At 37.9% G+C, this 20,648-nt stretch overlaps 1 protein-coding gene across 1 annotated transcript in view; it reads left to right on the forward strand.

The window, feature by feature from the left end:
* WDR70 (WD repeat domain 70) overlaps positions 1 to 19,294 on the forward strand; it is a 238,384-nt gene extending 219,090 nt beyond the window's left edge. The window contains exons 18-19 of the mRNA XM_074328991.2: positions 1,329 to 1,491; positions 19,114 to 19,294. Of these exons, the coding sequence (XP_074185092.1) occupies positions 1,329 to 1,491; positions 19,114 to 19,201 (251 nt within the window). The 3' untranslated portion in view covers positions 19,202 to 19,294. The remainder of the gene's footprint in view (positions 1 to 1,328; positions 1,492 to 19,113) is intronic.
* The last annotated feature ends 1,354 nt before the right edge of the window (positions 19,295 to 20,648 follow it).

Here is a 20,648-nt window from a genome sequence, read left to right on the forward strand (position 1 = left end):
AACTTTTATTCCTAACTTCTGTAGCATTCATACTGCTGCTATCCTCCAGACTTCATACGCTTCCCATGGTCTGGTTGCATTTCCAGAGATTCAAAATTGCCTGCAGTCTGACTCTAACCACTTTTGAGCTTTACACCTCCCTTCTCTCCTACTCCGATTTTCAGATATGACTCCTGCCCCCCAAATGCCCGTTGAATTTTCCTTTCTAAACTTTTGTACTTAAACCATTCTGCTTTTTGAAAATAACCTTCTCTGTCTTCTGAGGTTTCCCAAATTAGATTAATCTCTTCCTAAAGACCCCCCTAGCCACCTCAGACTGAAGAGCTCTCTCCTTTCTCTAAGTATTGTAATAATTACTGGCCATACAAATTCTTTGGCAGTTAATTATTTCCTGCCTTATTTAGTCTCTTCATATTTTGATTTATAAAGTTAATCTTTTAGTGCAATTTGGCTTTTTATGTGGTTTGGTTTGGTTTTTCAATCTTCCTAAAAAGTCTTAACATTTTTGAGGACCAGGCATGTTGGGGATCTTTGGGGAACAAACCCCTGCCCTTCCTGTCCATTAGAGCAATTACAGTACAGAAAAATAATGCAAATCAGTGTGTGTAGCTTATTTGTTTTCTCTCCTACAAGTTACTTGGAAGATGGTAAGACCCTAGATAAAATAGCATCTAACGAATATTGGTTATTTTTATTAATTAAATTTCAAATGTTTCGGGAACGTACAGAGGGATAGTGGATGGGGGGAGGGGGGTTCACACAGTGTGAGGGATATAAATGATAAATGTCTAAGTTTTGCTTTGTCTTGTGCACATGAAACTAATTAATAAAAAAAAAAAAAGAAAAAAAAAAAATTTCAAATGATCATGCCGGAGGAATATTTTAAGGTATATACATGACAAAGTATTTGTAATTCTTCCTATATTGGTATCATTATGTAAATTAAGCGACTAATAGATAACAAAAATGTCTCTTTCTATGTAAAAATGTTACGGGGGAGTTGAGGTTTAGTGGTTTCCTACTGTGGTTGTGATTATCATAAATGAAAGCTGAAGGGACCATACGCAAGTGCTCTTGAGATTTGTGTGCTTCAACCAAGTCTGAGGAAGCCCCAGCGTGCTCAAGACGGTGATTCTGTAGGGAATGACAAAGAGCGGGTATACCTGAAGCGCTGGCCCCGCTCTGCCATTCCTCTAACCAGCCACCTTGGAAGCTAGCACTGAGGAATGGATTCTCAGCCTTGTCAGATAAGTACAGTGTGCACGCAGTATACTCGTATGTTGTCACGCTCATGCCGTCTCTGATTTGGGGCTTTTCCTTTGAAACAGGCCGTGGCGGCCGGGTTGGAACCCACGGGGGCACTCTGTCATCATACATCGTGAAGAACATTGCTTTGGATAAGACCGATGACAGCAATCCCCGGGAGGCCATTTTGCGCCATGCCAAAGCCGCTGAAGACAATCCGTACTGGGTTTCTCCAGCATATTCCAAGTAAGGAAGAAGCCTTTTAAACTAGAAAATTATTATGTTTAATGAATTGGGAAGGACGTAACAATAGCAGCTTTGAGGCTCTAACTTCTCCATGTCTTACTTTCTTCTTGAGCATGAAAAATAGGCCAGGTACCCATAGTTCTGAAACCTACTTGTTTGTATCTTAGAACTCTACAATGGTGAATTTTTAAACTATGCCAATTCCATTAGAGTGCCAGCCTAGTGTAAACCATTAATTATGTGAAGCCCATTCTGCCTATGATTAAAAAACCACAAAAAATCACTGCCCATATGCTTTGTCTTAGTTGAGCACGGTTAAAAGCAAGTGAAGGGGAGGAGTTCGAAGGTCTGTTATTGAGGACTAACTTTTATTTGTAGAGCTTTACATCTAAGTAACACTTACACAGGCAGAGTAGAGCCTGCCTGCTCAGATTCCTTTAAATAGCTTAACATGGACGAACATTTAGTGTTTCCTAACCTAGCTGCATTTACACTAATGAAATTAGACTTAGTTATGAAAACAGTACAGAGAATTCATGTATGCTCTTCACCCAGCTTCCCCTAATGTTAACATCTCACATAACCATTGTACGATTAATTAGCAACAACACAAAATTAACAGTTATGCAATAGTTAACTAAGCTACAGACCTCATTTGATTTTCCCAAGTTTTCCCACCAACATCCTTTCTCCATTCGGGGACCCTTTCCAGAATCCCAAGTTGCATTTAGTTGTTGCTCTTTTGTCTCCTTCAGTCATAACAGTTTCTCAGTCTTTCATGACCTTGTCGCTTTCAGTGAACATTGGTCTGTTATTTTGTATACTTTCCCTCAGGTTGGGTTTGTATGATATTTTCTCATGATTGAAATGAAACTATGCATTTTTGGCAAAAATAACACAGGAGTGATGTATCCTTCTTAGTGCATCATATCAAGGGCTTCACGTCGCTGTGTCTTACGACTGGTGATGCTGACTTTGATCACCTGATTAAGGTGATATCTGCCAAGTTTCTCCACGTGACAGCTACTATCACTGCATTTCTGAATTAAGAAATTTCTTGGAGGGTGATATTTTAAGACTAGGCAAATCCTGTCTTTCCTTAAACTTTGCTCTCTAATTTTATCATCCATGGGTATATTTGCTTGTAACGGTTATCACTATGGTGCTTGCCTAATGGTGATTTTCTGTTCCACTGTTTTCCTCTGCATTTTTTAATCGGAATTCTACTGTAAGGAAGAAATGTTCCTTCTTCCTTTTTTGTCAAATTTATTTTTCAAGTATATTTTATATCAGTATGGACTTTAAAAACATTTGCTTTAATCTATGGGTTAAAATCCAATACTATCATTATTTAGTTTGTTACTCACGTCATTCCAGCTTTGGCCAATAGAATCTCCTTCAGAATGGCTCCTGCCTTCTTACACGTCACTATATTTTTTGAACCCTTCCTTACTTTCTGGCACCACAAGATGTACGAGGCTCATCTTTGTTTTTCTTGCCCTGGTCCTAGAATCAACCACTTTCCCAAGGATCCCTGATTCCTTTGGTTGGAGAACGATGTTTAGAAACAAAGAAGTTGGTGCTAGATGTAGTCATTCCTACTAAATTTCATTGCTTCTAGGTGCTCTCAACTGACATGTGTGTATGTACACTAACTTATGCATATGCACACATACGTGTTTATATTTTAAAACCATGAATATAAATGACTGCCCCTGATTTCAGTTCTGTACTACAGGGCTCATTTAACCTGTCCCCCTTTCTGTATTGTAACTGCTTTCTCTAATAGTGAGAAACCCAGCTCTCACTATTTACAATATATTTATTTGTTCGATTCTAATCTACACATAAAGTCATTTCAGAATTGCTACCCCACCCCATGAGAAACGCTTTAACTAGATTACAGCATTTGTGTTCTTTTTGTCTTTTTTTTAGCCTTACAGTATCTAGTCAAGATACTGTTTGCCAAAGTTACGTAGATTAGATCTTTTATTCTTCACTGTCAGTGTGATTTTGTTATTTATTTGAAATGTAGTTAGGCTCATATGTTAGTGTTCCTTTTTTTGGGCTTCCCTCACATTCTGTTTGTTTTCTATTTATTTATTTATTTAGGGTGTGTATAGACGATATGAAATATTACCTCAGTGCTAGAAGTCAGAACTTTAAAATAGATATATTCAGAGAAGTGTCACACCCTCTTCATCCCTGCTCCCCTGTTCCAAACACATCCCAACCCCATTTCAGACCTTTCCCCACTTACTCCCTATAGGTAACCAATCTCTTTAGTTTACGGCTTATCGTTCTGGTATTTCTTTCGCACAAATAAACAGACATGTATTTTCTGATATCCCCTTCTTTCTTGCATGAAGGGTAGCCATGGTGTAAATACTCTTTTGGGCTTTGCTTTTTTTCACTTAGCAGTATGCTATGTTCTGCATCAGTGCATAGAGCTCATTCTCGTTGTTTGTCCCAGCCGCATAGTACTCCATTGTATGGATATACCACAGTTTTTTCAACTACTCTCCTACGTATGTGTATCTAAGTTGTTCTCAGTATTTTGCAATTACTAACAATGCCTCAGTGAGTAAATTTGAGCATGTGTATGTATTTTTGTATTGTTGGAAGTGTATTCAGTTTTCTTGACGTCTTCAGGTATCACTAAAGCTTTCTCTTCAATTATTAAAAATCTGGACCCTGATCACTTTTCAAAACATTAATATGAGGAAAAAATCCCTTATGAACTACTTCAACTTACATGATATATGGATATCAGTCCACTATCTGCTAATCCTTACAAGCTATTTTGCATAAAAGAAAAACACATTGTCTTAGCCTGGTTTCCTTTGAAACAGACCCTGAAATAAAGTCTTGTAAAGGTGGCTTATTAGAAAGTGTTCCCAGAGGAAATCAGCAGGGGAATGGAGAAGTGTTATGGAGCCAAGCAAGGGTACAGTGCTAAGCAGAGTCCCAGGAAGGGTCACTTTGGCTCCGTCCGTAGGGTAGCCCTGGATACCCTGGTCTGAGGCTCAGTAACTGGAGTGTTTGTACTGTTGCTCATTGGTAATGGCTGGAGATGGAATTGGGGAGACATTTGTAGGCACCCCAGCTCTCCAGGGCTTTAGCTACCAGCTGACAGCCCTCTGACAAAGAGAGAGAGATGCTGCTGCTGTGAGTGAAAGCAACCCGCACAAATCTGCTAACGGCATTGGGGGGCACCTGTGGGGAGCACTGAATCCTCTGCTACATGTGTTGACTTGACTGTGTAATGTCAATGGCGGCCGCTCACAACGTGTATTCATAACCAGACCGTACAGATGGAACATCTCTGAACAACTAGTTGGATAATATTACAACAGCTACGAGGGTCATCTCAAGGCTGGCCAGCTAAATAGTGTGCATTTTGCCTTCATTTGTATAGAATTGGTGTGTTTGTGTGTGTGTGCAAGCTGTATTACCACATCATTGGCAGTCAGATAAGCTTATAGATTATGCCTCTGTTGACACTTCTGTTTTTAATGGAGTGGTTATTTTCTGTTATTATACGTCAAAAAACTTGGTTAGAAACATACCAAAAATTAGCTGAGGAAAGAAGCATAAACAGAGCCATGGTTTAAAATTTGCTAAACATAGCATCATTTTGAGAGTGAACTGCTCCACATAGATGCATATGTTTACACACGAAGTAAATCATTGAGGTGTCTCCACAAATACTGAAATAATACTGTTTGCTGATTATCGACTGGTAATAGCAATATATAATTTTGCTAATGTCAAAGATCTAATTTACTATTGAAGAAAATGAGACACTAAGAAGATAACTTAGAACCTGCTGGATATCAAGTCATTGTTAGAACCCAGGCCAGGAATCTGGCTTTAGAATTTGCAGGTTATTGTTCCAACTTCTAACAACTAATTATTTTGATAGAGGATCAGACTTAAACTCAGTATGAAATTTTCATGTCTGAGATTTTAAGTAATATGAGGTCAGACAATTAAGTCTGCAAACTCATTCTAGAAAAAGTGCTACATACCTCATTACTGAGTATCACTACGGTCACCTTCAAAGTACTCCCCTTGGGAAGCTATGCACCGACGCCAGCGCCTAGTCCACCCTTCAAAGCAATTTTGGAACTCTTTTTCCGGAATGGCCATCAGAGCTGTGGTCGTATTACCCTTGATGTCCTGAATGTCATCAAAATGTCTTCCTTTCAAAATTTCCTTTGTCTTCAGGTAAAGAAAGAAGTCATTGGGGGCCAGATCAGGTGAGTAGGGAGGGTGTTCCAATATAGTTATTTGTTTGCTGGCTAAAACCCCCCTCACAGACAGTGCCCTGTGAGCTGGTGCATTGTCGTGATGCAAGAGCCATGAATTGTTGGCAGAAAGTTCAGGTCGTCTAACTTTTTCACGCAGCCTTTTCAGCACTTCCAAATAGTAAACTTGGTTAACTGTTTATCTAGTCGGTACAAATTCATAATGGATAACCCCTCTGATATCAAAGAAGGTTAGCAACATTGTTGCAGCAAGTTCGTGAACTTAATTGGCAGACTTGATGCATGTACTCAGTGGGGAAAAAAAAATCCAGCAGTGCTAAAGGGTAGCAAATGGAAATTTGGAAGCCTCTCTTTCACTTTAACACCCAGTTTCTTCATTTTACTACTTAGTGATAACCACTACTGACAGGATCTTGTATTTCCTGCCAGAGAGAGTCCATGTATAAATGAGTAGATATGTGTGTAGATACATTCATTGTTAAAAAAGAAAAAAGGAATGTAGCATATCTCATGAGCTGATTTGTTTGTTTGTTTATTGGTTGGTTTTTTACTTAAGAGACCGGACCAGATCCCACGGGACATATCCACATCTGCCTCATTCTTTATACTTTCTTGATATTTTCCATTGACGGATGTCTTATACTTTTCTAAGACAATAACACCCTATTGAAGGACATTTGCAGTATTTTCTCTCTTTTGCTTTCATAAACAATACTGAAATTAATGTCTTTGGACATATACATATTTGCCCACATGTGCAAAACTTCTAGAAATAGCATTACCAAGTCAAAGGGTATTTGCATTGTAAATTTATATAGAAGTGCCCAGTTTTCCTCCAAAGAGACTTTTTAACCAACTTACCCAGTGTACCAGTGTCTCCTTCCCTCATCCTTGTTACTTTTATCTTTTCCATTCTGATAGATGAAAACTTGTATTCCACTCTAGTTTACATTTACATTTTTAAGCATTTTTTTTCATATGTTAAAATCCTTTTTTCCTGTGAACTTTTGTCTTTTGCCCATTTGTCTGTTGGTTGACTGGTATTTTTCTTATTGATTTGTAAGAGTTCTTTATATTAAGGATTTTAACCTTTTGTATGGCATATATTGCAAATATTTCTCTCAGTCAGTCATTTTTATTTTACTTTCTTTGTGACATTTTTCCCATGTGGAAAAAAACTTTATTTTAATATAGTCAGTTTTAAACATTTTTTCTTTCTTGGGTATTTTTTTCAGTTAGGGAGGCCTCCACTAAGATTAGTCTTTAATAATTTTTTTTTCCTTTTTCACCCACTTCACCCATTTTTCCCTCTCCCTATACCCCTTCTCTGGCAACCACCAATCTGTTCTCTGTATCTGTGAACTTGGTTATGTATTTATTTATTTTGGTCCCACATATAAGAGAGAGAGCATACAGTATTTGTCTTTCTGTGTCTGACTTATTTCACTTCACAAGGTTGTTTTTCAAATTCCCACCCCCTCTTTCTATTTAATATATTTTTTAAAGAGTTAAATCTTTGATTCACCTGGAATTATTTTAGTGAAAGGAGTGAGGTAGGTGTATTCATTTCTGGTGGCCACCGTAACAAATTACCACAAACTTGGTGGCTTAAAAAACAAAAATTGATTCTCTCACTGTCTGGAAGCCAGAAGTCTGAAATTAAGGTGTCAGCTGGAGCTGCACCCCATACAGCGGCTCTAGGAGGAAATTTGTTCCATGCTTCTTCCAGTTTCTGGGAGTTGTATGCTTCTTTGGCTTGTCGCTACAACTCCAGTCTCTGATCAATCTTCACATAACCTTCTCCCTGTGTCGTTCTCCTCTTCTCTCTTGTAGGATACCTGTGATGCCATTTGGGGCCTACCCGAGATAATCCAGGATTATTTCCTCATTTTAAGATCCTTAATCACATCTACAAAGACTTTTGTTCCAAATAAGGTCACTTTCACAGTTCCCAGGGATTTAAGGTAGCTGTTTTGTGGGGTACCATTTTTCAGCCTGCCACAGCAGAGCTGCAGTCTAATTTTTTCTAGTTCGTTAGCCAGTTGTTGCAATAATTTTTAATTGGATAATCATATTTTACTCGTTGAATTGAAATGACTTCATTATATATATATATACCGCATTTACATATGAATTTTAGCCAATTTCTAGGTGCTCTGTTCTGTTACTTGGTCTATATGCATATGTATTATTAATATTTAGGTGTTTGTTTCATACGCAGCTCTTTACTGTGTTTTCCTATTGTTTTAAATAATGTTTTGCTCAATTTTCTTGGGGTTTCCTGGCATAAAATTATATCATAGGCAAATAATGAGAAATTTAGTTCCTCCTTTCCAATTTTTATGCCTATTATTTCTTTTTCTTGTCTACCTATATTGACTAGTACTACCAGAATAATATTAAATAGTATGAGGGATAGTACACATCCTTTCCTCACTTTGAACTTCAACAGGAGTGACTCTATTAGGTTAAAACATATGTAATTGCCCTTTTTGTAGGTAGAAAAAAGTCAAATACCAGCAATTTCATATTTTCAACATAATGGTTTTTCCCATAAAGCATGATAACTTTTAAAAATACACACGTGCAAGATGTTAAGGAAGAATGCTTCTCTTTATTTATTTATTTATTAATTCCACAGAGTTTTATTGAACACCTACTGTGTGTCAGGTACTATCCCTAAGTTGTGAGGATAGAGCAGTGTTTATGGAGCTTATATTCTAGTAGACAGATAATAAATAAATTTATAATGGTTAGATGGTAGCAAGTATGAAGAAGAAAACTAAAGTAGGGTGGGGGACGTAGAGTGACCAGGGGGAGAAAAGGGTGCTACTTTTAGCTATGGTGATCAGGTAGAATCTCTGCTAAAGTGATCTTTGACCTGAATGAAATGAGGGAGTGAGCCATGCCAATAGCCGAAGGAAGAACAGCCTATGCAAAGAAAACACCATACAAAAACCAGAGGCATGTTCATCTGAAATAGATGCTGAATTGTATTGAATCCTTAGTTGTCTTTCTATGGAAGTGATCATATGATTTTTCTACTTTGATCGATGAATGTGATGAGTTATATGGCTGAAGTTTCTAATTTTGAATCATCCTTGCATCTTCTGTATGGCCCTCACATGGTTATGGTTTAGTCTTTATAGTTGCTAGGCTGGCTTCACAAAAATTGTGTATGCTTTTCTTTCCTATATGTACTCTCAAACTGTTTTGAATATCATTAAACCTACCTTGCAAAGATTGGATACAATTCATCTGTGAAAGTGTCCCAGCCTAGTGCTTTTGTGGAGGTGGGGATGAGCAGTAATTTCTTTTCACTTTCTTTTCCATTCCCTCTTGGTAAATAGTCTATTTGGATTTTCTGACTCTTCTGAATCTGCTTGGTAATTAACATTTTCTTAGAAAAGCATTCATCCAGATTTTCAACTTTCTTTAAATAGAATTAGTTGAAGAAGTTGTTTTTGTTCATGGATGACCATTACCCAATGATATTTTCCTGTGTTGTAGGTGATTCAATTATATTTACAATTGAATAATATGCTAGTTTAATAGTACCTCTGCAAAGTGGGTGGAGCAGGTGTTGTCATGTCTTTACCTTACATGTGGGGAGGCTAAACCTTAGAGACTTAACAATAATTGCAACTAGAACTAGACTTCAGAACTAACTTCATTTCTTCTGATCACTGATGTAATGAGCTTTTCAGAGGACTGTGATCTCTCTTCATATACACCGTTCTGCCACTACATTTGCTTCCATGTCTTTCCTTCCACCCAATTTTGTCACCTTACATTTATTGCATGCTAACTAAGTTCAGGGCACTGTCTGTCTATGGCATGTAATTTCTTAGCCAGGATGTAGTGCTATTTCTCCTGTGTTCACCTGCTAGAGTATACTGTTTACTGCCAAGTGGCAAAGCGTTTGAAGGGAAGCTAATATTTAAAAGGATCTTTTCATAAAGGTCACTGTAATTGAGAATGTGTGTCTGGTTGTTTTTCTTCACTGCAATTGACTTCTGTCAGTGATGAAATGAAGATTTACTGTATCTTGCTTTATCACAGAAAAGCACGATTAGACATTATACAAATCTACCTGCTTGTATATGACATATACTCACCTTTATTCTCCATTGATGATAAGAAAGAGTCTTTGAACACTTTACGGTTATCGATTGAGTGTTTAACTTTCATTCTTGGCACTAGCAGTGTAATAGCCATGAAAGTTTTAAAACACAGCAGGATCACAGAGGACTCTTGTTCAGTCACACATGGGCAGATTCTATTACAATTTCTTGTTAAAAGACATTGCTGGAGGGAGGGGGAAAGAGCTGGCTGGAGAGTGGGCAGGATATGGATCCAGAATGCTATTCGCTTACACATCAGACGGGGATAGCTGTGTGTGTGGGAGCCTGGACCCTGGCCAGTGGCCTGACAGCCTGACAGCTCTGTCAGCCATGGTCACTTTTCTTGCCAGATAAACTGCCATTATTGCTGGTTCAGTCAATTTAATTTTCAGTGTGCATGTTTTGTCTGATACAGGATACGTGGATGTGTGTGTGTGTGTGTGTGTGTGTGTGTGTGTGTGTATTAAAATATCATTCCCACCATTTAAAGTCATGTTGAGTTAAGAGGCAGTATTTAAAAAGGCCACTCTTTGACTGACTGAAGGTTTATTTGTGTCAAGAAAAGACATAAACCTATGGGGAAAAATAGACTTTTTTTCCTGAGTTATACTGAAGTGACTGATCGTCACTGACCACCATATTCCTATGTAAAGGCCAGTGTTTCTCAAAGTGGCTTTGTGGACTGTCTTTGTCAGTCAAGGGCGGTAGTAGAAAGGTTAAAAATGAAGATTTCTAGGCTCTGCCCCAGACCCACTCAATTAGACTGTAACAGTGGGTCTGAGAATCAGCAACTTAAGAAGTTCCCCTGGTGATTATTCTGCACACTAAAGTTTGGTAATAATACAAAAGTAATTATTTAAAATAGACCACAAATCATTTGCCCTTAAAAAAATTCAAATGTTCATAATAGATTATTTTGATTATAGCGATTCATACTGAAGACAGATTACATAACAGAGTATTTCCCTCAGGATTAAAAAAAAAAATAAAGCGTTTATATTGTATTTAATATATAAATTATTTTATCAAATATGTTCTAAGTACAATTTTTTAGAGATTATACCTATTATATACAGTGATGAACACCTGATAGTCAAAGCAAAGTATATTATAATAACGACACTTTTATTACACCATGCCAGGTTTGTTTAAAAACTTTTTATTTTATTCATTTAATCCTCACAACAGTCCTGTGAGGTATTATTATTGTCCCCATTTACAGATGGAGAAATTGAGGCTTATAAGTTGACCAAAGCTGCGTAGGTAGCCGGTGGCAGAATTGGGATTTGAACACAGTGACCTGGCTTCAGTCAAGTTTCTGCTTTTAATTACCCCAGTGTACTGCCTCTCATCACAAAGCAACTGGTAGTAGGTATTGAGTAATAGTGAAACAAAAAGATTGTGTGCGACATCATGGCACAGCAGAACAGTAGACTAAGATTCAGAAGCCCTGGGATTTAGTTCCTGCTCTGAGATTCTCTTACCTTCACTGAGACTATTTCCCCATTTATGAAGTCAGAGAGTAGGGCTATACTGATGCCCAGCTTCGTACATGTCTTTGAATAGAAATTGCGGCACACACAGTTATATATTTTATAAATATGAGCTTAGAGGGGACACTGATGCCATCTGGGCTGCTTTCGGTTTGTGTTCTTTTCAAACATTTAATCATTCTAACTTGTTTGCCCACTTGGTGACAAGGTAGCTAATGATGATTGTAGAGGGTTCTTTCTGTCCCTTTTTTTGTTTCCAGTTTCCACAGGTTTCCTATATCTCCCTTTCTCCATCCTCACCAGTCTTTGGACTCTCAGACATGTCATTGTGAATTAGTGTGCCCTATTTAATGAGTCTGAGATATGTTTATCTATTTTCCAAAATACTATTGCTCATTTCCTGAAGAAAATAAAACATTCTTTATCTAGAAACATCTTGTTACCTCTCATCTTCTTATGGGTCCCTAATATCTAAAAAATAAAATAAAATTATTTTTGATTAGCTCTTCACCAGAAAGAAGGGACCATTTCCAGTGGAATCTTTTGGTCAAGCCCTTTATTTAGCTTTAATAATTCTGCAATTGTGATGACTGGGTCAGAGTTCGTCTGGATTGTATTCATCCTAACAGGGCTAACAAGTGTGTCAGATTGTCAAGTCATGGCTATAATTGACTTTGGCTTTGAGGTTTTCCTGCATAATAAACAGTGGGCCCTGAGCCAAAAAGGCTTGTGGTTTATACTCACATACTGATGACTAAATATTACAAGTGATTTCCCCTCATATTCATTTTATTATCCTGGATCTCACTTTATATTTTTTGAATGAATCATATCAGAAGAATATCTATAATTAAAAAGAATTAGACACGTGGACTTTCCATTGCATCTGAAAACATTTTGAGACTTCTCTGGCCTGAGAACCAGAGGGGAAGAATTATAGAAGGCCTAGGTTAGAGCGGAGTCAGAAGAGAAAGGGCAGCCCTGCTCAGACTTGGAATCTCTTATGTAAACAGTGCACCCCAAAATGCCCTTTTAGAAGGTTACAGGGGAAATCTTTATTCATTACTGACTGTTCACACGGAATTCCTCTGCATGGAAACACTGAAGGTGGGACTCGATTTCTTTTGGGCTTCTCTCATTTTTCTGTAGCACACAGTTGCTGGAAAAGACTCACGCTGTACAAATAACTTTGAGAATTCAGTTTTAAAAATGTTCCAAGGACAAATTAATTAGCACAAAGTATCAGATAATCAGAATTTATAAATTTGAGAAAGGCATTTGCTTAAGCTTGTATATTTGTTTCAGGGAATAATAACTATTAGCAAATGTAGAGTTTACTGAAGCTAAAACCAAACCAAACAAAAACCCTTCAGCCCTCCTCTGATTGGTTTATTTAATAGTTAGCAGCAATAACTATGTTGATATCTAATCTGCTCTCCTTGGTAACTCTAGTAAACAAGTTGACATACATAGTCAAGTGAAAAATGTTTACTATTCGCCAAGTGAGTTAATCAAACTGGAAAACACAAGTTTCACATCAGCCTTCTGTATGTTTAAATTTCCAGTTAACACTTAGAGAAATGGGTAAGTGTTGGCCATAAGCCAGTAATAAAATAAATAGTCTGGATAAAGTGATTTCAATAAGGTGGGTACTTGACTGGTTCTCAGTGGGACTTACTTTATCCCCATAAACCTGCTGAGCACCCACAGTGATTCTACCTTGGGCTGAATGGAATGTTCCCCTTGCTTTCTTTTTCTTCAAGTCAGTCCCTTTATAGGCTTTGTTTTGGGCAACTGAGATACATCTGCCATGAGGCTGTAAGTTTGGGTTGACAACTTCCAGCTTCTTGAGAAAGGAGGTATAGAATTCTGGAAGAACTGATTAAATAGAAGACGGGGTCGGTGGGTAATGGAAATGCTTTCGTGGGATATATTTCTTGGACATTATTTATTTATTTGTGTATCTCCTGAGTTGCCGCCGTGTCACCTTCGGTGCCCATTGGGTTTGGTTAGTTCTACTCTCCCTCATGGAAGCAGGCGGCAGAGTCAATGTTAAGAGCAGTGTACAAATTCCATTTCTTCAACTAGCCCAGAAAGGAATGCATTTTTGTGGCCGGCAACAATGTTAGTAGAGACTCAGAGGGCTTTTTGTTGTTGTTTATTTGTTGGCTTCCTACTGATTTTAAAAACAGGAATTTCTGGACAAGCTCTTAAGTGCTTTTAAATCCATTGACTTTTTAGCTTTTTGCATTTGTCATTTTACTCCTGCTTGACATTGTTGATTTATTTGTATAGTAGTTTTTCTATGCCGAGGGCAAATTAGGCCATCCACCAGGGAAGAAATCTCCTGCTTCTGTTCCTAACTCTGCTAGAGGTTGCCTAATCGTCGCTTCCTCGTTGTCTTGAAAAGTGGTGACTAAAGAAATCTCTTTTAAATGCCCCAGATAATCCTGAATTGAATCTTTTTTTTTGTCTTCCTCATATATGGATTTCCAAAAAATTCAAAAGAATAACTGCTGGAAATACATTCAAAGATAAAAATTGCTGACAAAGAATAGCTGCAAGATTGAAAGCTGAAGTTCCCACTTTGCTTTTGTAACACACTGACATTCCCTAGACTGGACAGAGGTGTTCAGTGTGCTCAAGTCAAATCATCTTTCTTGAAGAACCTTGTCTTTATTCAGCAAACAGCATACAGCCCTGATAGAAGGTTCTGAACCATGCTGTGAGAATGTTGGTTTGGGGGGCAGGGTGGATTGCACTGAGGGAGACTTCCTTCTGTGATCCACAGCTCCCTTCACCTCCCTATGCCGAACTCCCGAGAATTAAAGACAGCCCCTAAAGGCTGGGCCTGTGAGTAGGCAGCCTCAGACTTCATTCTTCACCAAGTCTTCTGTAGCATCATACAGGGCCAACTTCTCCAGATCGGAGAAGTATTCTCCTGCAGCTGGGGGAAGCTCCTTGTGTAGAGAAGTTTATGTTAGGAAGACAAATTCTTACTCTCCAGCCCAGTGTCAGAGCCCTGCTGTACTCCTTTCTCTCCCAAGCGAGGGGAGGGATGGCACGCCCAGCAGGTGCTCTTCACAGTAGAGTCGAGCAACCAGTGCACCAAGCTAAGGGTAAGAATCGAGAGTACTTAGCAAATTTCATGCAATGTGATATACTTATTGAATGTAGTAAAAATTTAGACTCATATTTCATAGTCTTTTTATTTTTCTAGAAATGTAATATTTGTCTGCAAGGGATTGGAAATTAGAAAACAAAGACTGGTCTTGTACCACACATGGTTTAAGAAGCACTGCTGTACCATGGCCCCAGGTTAGAGTCCGAGGCCCTCTCCAAGGTGCCTCCTTTTTATCCCAGGAAGGGGGATTCTTATTCCTTATTCGCAAGGCCAAGAGTCTAGTTCTTGTGTTTTCTTAATTAAAATCTTTTAACTTTGGTAAAATACACATAACATAAAATTTATCATTTTACAGCATTTTTAAGTGAACATTCTGGTAGTGTTAAGTACATTCAACTTCTTGTGCAACCGATCTCCTGAGCTCTTTTTATCTTGTGAAACTCAAACTCCATACCCATTAACCAACTCTTCGTTTCCCCTAGCCCCTGGCAACCACCATTCTACTCTCTATCTTATGAATTTGACTATTCTAGGTACCTCTCATAAGTGGAATTAAACAGCATTTGTCTTTTTGTGACTGGCCTATTTCGCGTAGCATGTCCTCAAAGTTTACCCATGTAGCATGTGTCAGTATTTCCTTCCTTTTTAAGGCTGGATAATATTCCTTTGTATGTATTTGCCACATTTTCTTTATCCATTCATCCTTCCATAGACAATTAAATGACTTCCACCTTTCGACTACTCTGAATAGTGCTGTGCTGAACATGGGTGCACAAATGTCTCTTCAAGACCCTGTTTTTGGGCATATATCCAAAAGTGGAATTGCTAGATCACATGGTAATTCTATTTTTAATTTTTTGAGGAACTGCCATACTATTTTCCATAACAGGTACACCATTTTACATCTCTACTAACACTGCACAAGAGTTCCGATTTCTCCACATCCTGGCCAATACTTGTTATTGTCTGCTTTTGTTTGTTTGATTGATGGTGGCCATCCAGATGGATATGAGGTGTCCTCATTGTGGTTTTGGTCTTCATTTCCCTAAGGACTAGTGATGCTAAGCGTCTTTTCATGTGCTTATTGGACATTTGCCCGTCTTCTTTGGAGAAATTTCTATTTGAGTCCTTTGCCCAGTTCTTATTGGGTTGTTTGGGTTTTTTTGTTGTTGTTGATGTCGAGTTGTAGGAGTTTTTAAAATATATTCTAGATATATTAATCCCTTATCAGATACATGATTTGCACATCTTTTCTCGCATTCCATAGGTTGCCTTTTCAGTCTATTGATTGTGTCCTTTGATGAACAGAAGTTTTTAATTTTGATGTAGCCCAATTTACCTGTTTTTCTTTTACTGCCTGTGCTTTTGATATCATACCAAAGAAATCATTGTCGTATCCAATGTCGTAAAGCTTTCCTCTGTGTTTTCTTCTAAGAGTTTTATAGTTTTTGCTCTTAGCTTTAGATCTTTGATCCATTTTGAGTTCATTTTTGTATATGGTGTGAGGTAAAAGTGTACCTGCTTTCACTGCAGACGGATATACAACCTTGCCAACACTGTGTGTTGAAAGGAGCCTTGTTCTTACACTCAATTTTTCCCTACTTGGCCAACAAAATGAAAGAACAAGTGGTAAACAAGCATTGCTGGAAAAATTTGGACGCTGCTTTATGCCCTGATTTTGGCAGTTGGGGAAGGGGGGGTCATGGCTGTTTGAAAGCTAAGTGTATGATTTGATGTTGCATGCACATAACATGGTGATTTTGCTAACAACATTGTTATTAGCTCAAAAGTGGAATATAAAATAAATTTTGTAGAGTTTTGCAAAGAAGACCATTCCACCCTCCAAACAAGTTGATATCCTCTAAGTTAAAATACCTAGAGAGGAAATGGAAATTGTGTGGTCTGATCATTGAAAGTGACAGTGTAAGCGATCCTGATGTAAAAACGAACTCAGTGAATTTTGCTGAATACAACGCTAGAGGGGAAAAAAAGCTGTCTCCTTCAAAGAACTGATCTTTTCCTTTTGTCTTGGCTGCGAGGAAATTCAGTGCTAAGTTTTAAGCTCAGTTACATATCCTCTCATTCCTTGGCTCTTGACCTTCTACACATTTGTTTTGTTTGGATTTTTTTTATGAGTCAATTTTATTGAGGTATAATTGACAAACAGTAAAACACAAAAAACACTCATTTCGTCTTGACAAATGTATACATGTGTATAATCACCACTCCAGTCAAGATTATAGAGTATTTCCATCCCCCCAAACCATTCCCCCGCCTCACTGTAGTCATTACTCCCTTTCTGCCCCTTGTTAAATAGTTCCATCGATACTGTGCCCTTCTATGTTAGCCACCAATCTGCTGTAAATACTTTTGGAAGTAGGTGGAATAGAAAAGAGTAACTACATAAATGAAATAGCCTTTTCAAGCTGTAGGTTTTCTTCCTGTGATCTGTCATTCATTTTCTTTTCTAATATCCCAAAAAAGCAGCATTATAGTTCTTAGTACTTAAAAGTCCCATTGCAACTAACATTGATGAGCCAGTGTCTAATGAAGTATTGCCAGATATCTTTAGAAGACCATATTTGTTTTTTTCCTTAGAAATGAAATCTGTAATGCAAAGAATTTTTAAAACCAGACAAACTTATTCCTGCATGGGTTTGTCCATACCTAAGTGGTCACCATCTTTGCCAGAGATGAAATATGTAATGACCACCAATTGCCTGTTGTAGCATGTTAGAAAGCCAGAGCTCTTGCTTTCTAGTAACTCAGCAACTCATGACCTGTAGAAATCTGTAGCTGCTTTTGGAAATGTTAGAGCTATGCTTGTGTGTAGATGCCATAACAGTGTCTTGAAGTGACAAGAAGAAGTTTAACCAACTGGATTGTGTGTGGGGACAGCTTGGGCTCTCTAGGTAGATGTGTGAGGTAACTGGAGAGACAGGAATTGTGACCAACTTACACTCGAAGAATTCTAGTACATGACTAGCGTCAGAACACCATCAGCGTGAATATGGATGGTTTATACTTCTTTCCCAGGATAATATAGAAGCATCAAGAAGTAATACAAGTTTTTAACACCATTTTCACTTGCCAAGTAAAATGAATTATTGTTGTTGATGTTACATTTATCATTCTGGAATTACCTTGATATAATGAATTGAATTCTAAATGAATATGTAAGCTAAAATATATCATGTTCAGATATAATGCTTTAGTGTTTCTTCATAATGTGATAGAGCTGTTTTTAAAAGGAAATCAGCAGTAGCATGACCGAAAGGGACATAAATTGTAACCATTTGACATTTTCTTGGAATTATTTTCTGTGTGAATGGTGTAAAGAGGAATGTCACTGAACCAGGTATGTTTCCAAAGCACAGAAAGGCCTAATGCAAAGATTGCTTGACGTTCTGCGTGCGCGTGTTACAGCAGTGATGCTCGTGATGTTGCCCGAAATGCTTGACGTTGCCATGCATTGGTCTGGATATTGGGGTGGAGGAAATGTTCCCTTGTTTGTTTTGTTTTGTACTTTTGCTGGCAGTGCTCAGATTGCTGTATATGCTGTCTTTATTGTAAACTCCTTAGATAAGAAAACTACAAGGTGTGATCACAAAATACAGTGAATGTTTAAATTTTAAAAATGTATTACAGTCAAAGACATATTGCTGTTAATCCTCCTCAAAATACTCCCGCTCACTTCGAACACACTTATCCCATCATTCTTGCCACTTTCTGAAGTAGTTCTGGAAGTCCTCTTTTGTGAGTATCTTTGCTTCATCCTCCATCATGACAACACCCTGTGTCACACATCACTTCTGGTACGGTACTTTTTGTCAAATAAAAACATTACAATGTGTGCTCATCTACCTTATTCACCAGATCTGGCCCAGTGTGACTTCTGGCTCTTCCCCAAAGTCAAAATGACTGTGAAAGGAAAACATTTTGAATCCATTCAGGACATCGAGGCAGCCATGACAGCACAACTAAAGATGCTCATGAAAGAGGACTTCCAGAACTGCTTCAGAAAGTGGCAAGAACGATGGGATAAGTGTGTTTGAAGCGAGGGGGAGTATTTTTGAGGATTAATGTCAATGTGTCTTTTACTCTAATAATTTTTTTTAATTTAAATATTCACTGTATTTTTTTAATCACACCTCTCGTTTTAACTCAAATTCTTCTATTCATGGCACCATAATCACACATATATGGACTACTTAAGTCTAGGAAAAGCCCAGAGAGCTATAAAGATCATGTAGGTTTTCACTCGGTGACTATTATCTGGTGTCCTAAACAGTGCCGGTTAGTTTGAGTTTGAGGTAGAGGGTGGTTATGGATGTATGAGGTTCCACTGGAGTTGATTCGTTTTCGCTTTATTTAAGGAAGACAGCAGACGTCGTCTACCACATAGAGAAACCTTTAAAAGACTCCTTGGCTCTTTTCTTGAACATTATTAAATTTTCATTATCCTTTTCTTTGCCAGAAGTTTAACTATTGATATTTAATAATTGAGGTGTGCTTGATTTCCCAAATGTGCTTCCACTTGATGAAAAGTAGGAAAGTCTAATAAACACTTGCTGACTACATTTTTCCTCTTCTCTTTAATTTTCTTTTAGGACTCAGCCCCAAGCCATGTTTGCACAAGTTGAATCTGATGATGAGGAAGCAAAGAATGAGCCAGAATGGAAAAAACGTAAAATTTGAAGAATCTCATATCAGAGCTATTTGCATGAAGGGGGAGGGATATTGGACAGTTTGTTTTTGTAATGAAATAAAAATGAAACATTTTTATGAATAGATTTGTGTCCTTTGCATTATTGAACTATTCAAATATTGGTAGCTACTCTTCCCTAAAATTGTGCTCACATTTTCTTATCTACAGCTATTAAACTATATTATAAGTAAATAAGAAACAGATTCTTAGCCTATTACGAAGTACTTTAGGTATTTGGAAACTTTATTCAGCAATTATTGGTCCTGTGCAGATTCCCCCAACCTTGGAGGAAGGGAATGTACACAGAGATATACATCTGTCTTGAACAATTCCAGGGGTGTAATGTGCAAATCGACATCAAAAAGTTTAATATTTCTGTATAATATCACAACGGTTGTTTACATGACTGTAAATAATTAGGCGGAGTTCAAACTAAAAGCATTGCCATGCTAGGAAAGAACATATATCTGATGAGCCTTCAACAGCAGAATACAGTGGTTGGGAGTTGAAGTCAGACCCATGTGGGTTCAAATCCCAGCTCTGCTCTTTACTGTCAGGGTCAACCTTGGGAGAGTTGTTCAATTTCTCTTCTAGCCTTAGATGATAATTGTACCACTCTTGTAGGTTTGTCAAAAGGATTAGATGAGACAGTCCCATCACTTCTCGGCCTTTTGGCGAAGATCAAGTGTAGATGAGACAGTCCTTATACGCTGTTTAGTATAGTACCAGGCACACAGTAAATCTACACTCAGTGTTTGCTGTTTTAAAATAGAGCTAATGATATCTACTTTGCTTGATTTTGATCGGTATTGAATTAGCTATAGAAATGCTTCGTAAATGTAAGAGCTATATCAGTAGAAGACATAAGAATCATTCTAAAAGATCCTTGTACTCTTGTGACTAGAAAACTAAAACAAAAGTTGGCAGTTTGTCCAAAGTAATAATGACTCAATGGAATAAAATTCTATGGAGTGATTTCACACAGACCTAGGGTAGCTTTTGCATGTCAAATACTTCCCGCTAGATGATTTGTTTTTTAATACCTTTGCCTTCTGCCTTCCTGCTCTCATTTGCCCTAGTGAATTAAATAATTATAAAAGTGAATGATGATCCAAACTGTATATCAGAAAACTCCTGGTTCTACAGGCTTCACATACCACACCCTACCCGCCCTTTGTACCAAAATCTTTCTTAACCATCACTCATGCTCACACAGCTTTCTTACCTCTGCAGTTCTGAGGTGGGCATTCTACCGTCGATAAAACCTAAGAACCTTCACTCTTGTAAACGATTCTGTCCTTTTCCCCTCCAACTCCCGTCTTCATCCTATTCTCCTTCCTTTGTTGTCACTTAGTTTATAGATAATAGGTTAGCAGAGGAGGAACTAACATTTGCTGAGTGCCTGCTATCTAATGACGACTATTCTAAGCTCTTTGC

Source organism: Rhinolophus sinicus, chromosome 3 (genome assembly GCF_057876585.1).
Source record: "Rhinolophus sinicus isolate RSI-liver-muscle chromosome 3, RSI-T2T, whole genome shotgun sequence".
In the NCBI taxonomy this organism is placed as follows: domain Eukaryota; kingdom Metazoa; phylum Chordata; class Mammalia; order Chiroptera; family Rhinolophidae; genus Rhinolophus; species Rhinolophus sinicus.